Source organism: Triticum urartu, chromosome 2A (genome assembly GCF_056163025.1).
Source record: "Triticum urartu cultivar PI428250 chromosome 2A, HENAU_Tu73, whole genome shotgun sequence".
NCBI classification, from domain to species: domain Eukaryota; kingdom Viridiplantae; phylum Streptophyta; class Magnoliopsida; order Poales; family Poaceae; genus Triticum; species Triticum urartu.
This window is the reverse complement of record NC_141874.1, coordinates 57,299,453-57,302,108: the sequence shown is the minus strand read 5'-3', so window position 1 is coordinate 57,302,108 and position 2,656 is coordinate 57,299,453. Positions and strand designations below refer to the sequence as shown.

Here is a 2,656-nt window from a genome sequence, read left to right as displayed (position 1 = left end):
AGCAAAATGAGTAAACCTACACTCTAAAATGCATCTATATAGATCCGTATGTGGTTCATAGTAGAATCTTTATAAAGACTTATATTTAGAATTGAAGGGAGTAATTATCTGTCGAAACAATGGATAAGGACACGCGCGGGGATCAAAAGACAGATCCATTTTGGATGAGCGGCCGCGGATTTGGCTTTGACAACTACTAATTCAAATCTTTGCAGATGCTACTCCCTCCGCATCAAATATAAGACCTTTTTTGATACTCATTCCGCGCGTCGTGGCTCGAAAAACTCACACGGCGCGATCTCACACAAAAAACGACAGAGCCCTGTGGCATTCACAAGAACATGCACAATAATTTGCAAATAGCTTTGATTTAAGCATGCAAAATACACGTAGGTAACAAGAGTATATCTATACATTGTGTACACGCGTCTATTTTTCTTGCAAACTAATATTAAACAAGAAACATGGACTAGATTGATCTACCATACCAAAAAACGTCTAGATCGATCCCTCATCCATACTTCGATGCTATAGTAAAGTTCATTACCGAAAATCCGAAATCCCCTACAGATAGTACTTAATTAATCATTGTGCGACGACCCAGCCGGGCAAACGCCGGCATGCAGCGAGCCTACGCGGCCGAGGGCGCCGGGAAGTACTTCACGGCACCGGCCTCAACCAGAGCTCCACGTAGCAGGTTGGTGCCCTCATCGCCGGCCTTGTAGTCCAGGCTCTCGTCGTTGTAGATGTCCCACCATTTCTTCACGAGCATCTTGATGTCCTCCCTGTCCATGTTGGCCTCCTCGCCGGTGTACCTCCACGGCTTCGAACCCTGCATCATTCATGCATGGCAAAGAAACATCGAGCATGAATTCAGATATAAGAATAAACAGACTAAAAATGTTTGTACTAGGAAATCGATGACAAAGACGTACCGCTGCGCAGTAGTGCACGACCTTGACCTTGTCGAGCTCGACGTTCTCCGGGTGCCTCCAGAGCATGGCCAGCACCAGGTTGTACACCGGCGGGATGGGCTTGTACACGTCCCTGAAGAACATGTTGAGAAAGTCCTGCTCGGCGAACGGGGTGGGGTCGGTGACGACGAGCCTGTCGAGGAGGGCCTTGGCGGTGGCGAGGCTGGGCTCGTGCACGAACATGCCGGCGTTGAAGTAGAGCGGTGGCGGGGGCACGCTGAGCTCACGCTCCGGCCACGCCACCCGGTCCGGGCACTGCTGGCAGTAGCCGATCCTGTACTGCAGGGTGTGGCTCCACGTCTTCTCGCAGAAGCAGTCCATGACTGCGTAGAAGCTGCCCTTGTCGAGGTCGAAGAGGTGGTCGATGTTGTCGAACACCTGGATGTCCGCGTCCAGGTACACCATCCTCTCGTACTCCACGAACTGTTCGTGCACCAGAATCAGTCAACATCTAACGATCCAGGATGGAAGAAGAAGAGAGCTAGAGAGTAAGTAGGTACCTCCCAGATACGGAGCTTGGAGTAGTTGATGACGTAGTAGGCCATGGCGAACTGGGTCTGGCTCTCGGGCGGGTACACCGGCTCGATCTCGCGGACGAGGCATCCCTGGTCGACCAGCTTGCGGCGGTGATCCTCGGGGACGTCGGGGAGCACGGCCACCACGAGCGGGTAGGCGGAGTTGACGGCGCGGAGGCCCTTGGCCAGGCCCACCACGCCCTTCCAGTAGTCGCCGGAGCCGGCGAGGAAGGTCACGTACGCCGCCCTCTTGGGCGCGGCATCCACGATGCCCTTGAGCATGGGAGCCATTGCTCGCTCGATCGCTCTTGTGTTGCTTGACAGAATGGGTGAGATGGGTTTGCTGTGTGTTGTGCACTGGTGCGTGTTTGTGTTTGATGATGCTTGATGATGGACGATGGTGGTGCCTCCTGGCGTTTATATAGGGCAGCGGGGCGTGGGATCCGCCACGAAATGGAAAGCGTTAAAAAAAAGGGTATAAATGTGGATTGGAATGTTTGAGATGGTGCTATTTTCTTGGGTGATTTGTTTCGGTGGATATAAGGTGACAAAAATCAAACATTATCTTGTCGTAGATCTCTTGCCTTATATGGTAACTGATGACTTAACTAAAGATGGCAAGGAGTGATTTTGGGTGTGATACTCCCAAAATTACCGACCATTTCTGCCACGTATGGTTCGTCGACGGATGGCATCTTCTAGTTTGACTTCAGTATATGCTGATACTGTATTAAATGGCATGTAGGAATATATTGGCAAGAGATCATCAAACGATTTATCTATCCAATCCGGATAATATTAGTTCACCCGAAATAAAAAGATGCGTACTAATATTAGTTGATTCAATCCATTCCAATCCAATTGTAGCAGGGGCTTACGTCGGTTTTACAGATAAAGGTGAAAATCCCAGGCAGAGTCTAGCTACTTCAACCGCCCTCGCGAGGCGCGTCCAGTGAAATCTGCGTAGTATTTCTTTCCACGTCTTGCTTTTCTGTCTGGTCACCCTGCATCCATCACGACAAAATGTTGTTTCTACGACCGCCAAGGAAGATCGACGGAACCTTTTGTGGTTGAGCTACCTTTCACGGTGTGGCCCATGCAAAGGAATCCATCGACAGATCGATCGCGAGATAATTAGTTAGCACATGACTGTGGTCAAATCAAACA

At 50.2% G+C, this 2,656-nt stretch overlaps 1 protein-coding gene across 1 annotated transcript; it reads right to left on the bottom strand.

The window, feature by feature from the left end:
- Positions 1–342: 342 nt before the first annotated feature.
- LOC125535543 (galactinol synthase 2) lies at positions 343–1,876 on the bottom strand. The gene is made up of 3 exons (XM_048698611.2): positions 1,475–1,876; positions 936–1,397; positions 343–832 (listed from the first exon to the last, which is right to left on the bottom strand). The coding sequence occupies exons 1-3, from the start codon at positions 1,778–1,780 to the stop codon at positions 632–634; spliced, it is 969 nt and encodes a 322-aa protein (XP_048554568.1). The 5' UTR covers positions 1,781–1,876; the 3' UTR covers positions 343–631.
- Positions 1,877–2,656: the final 780 nt, after the last annotated feature.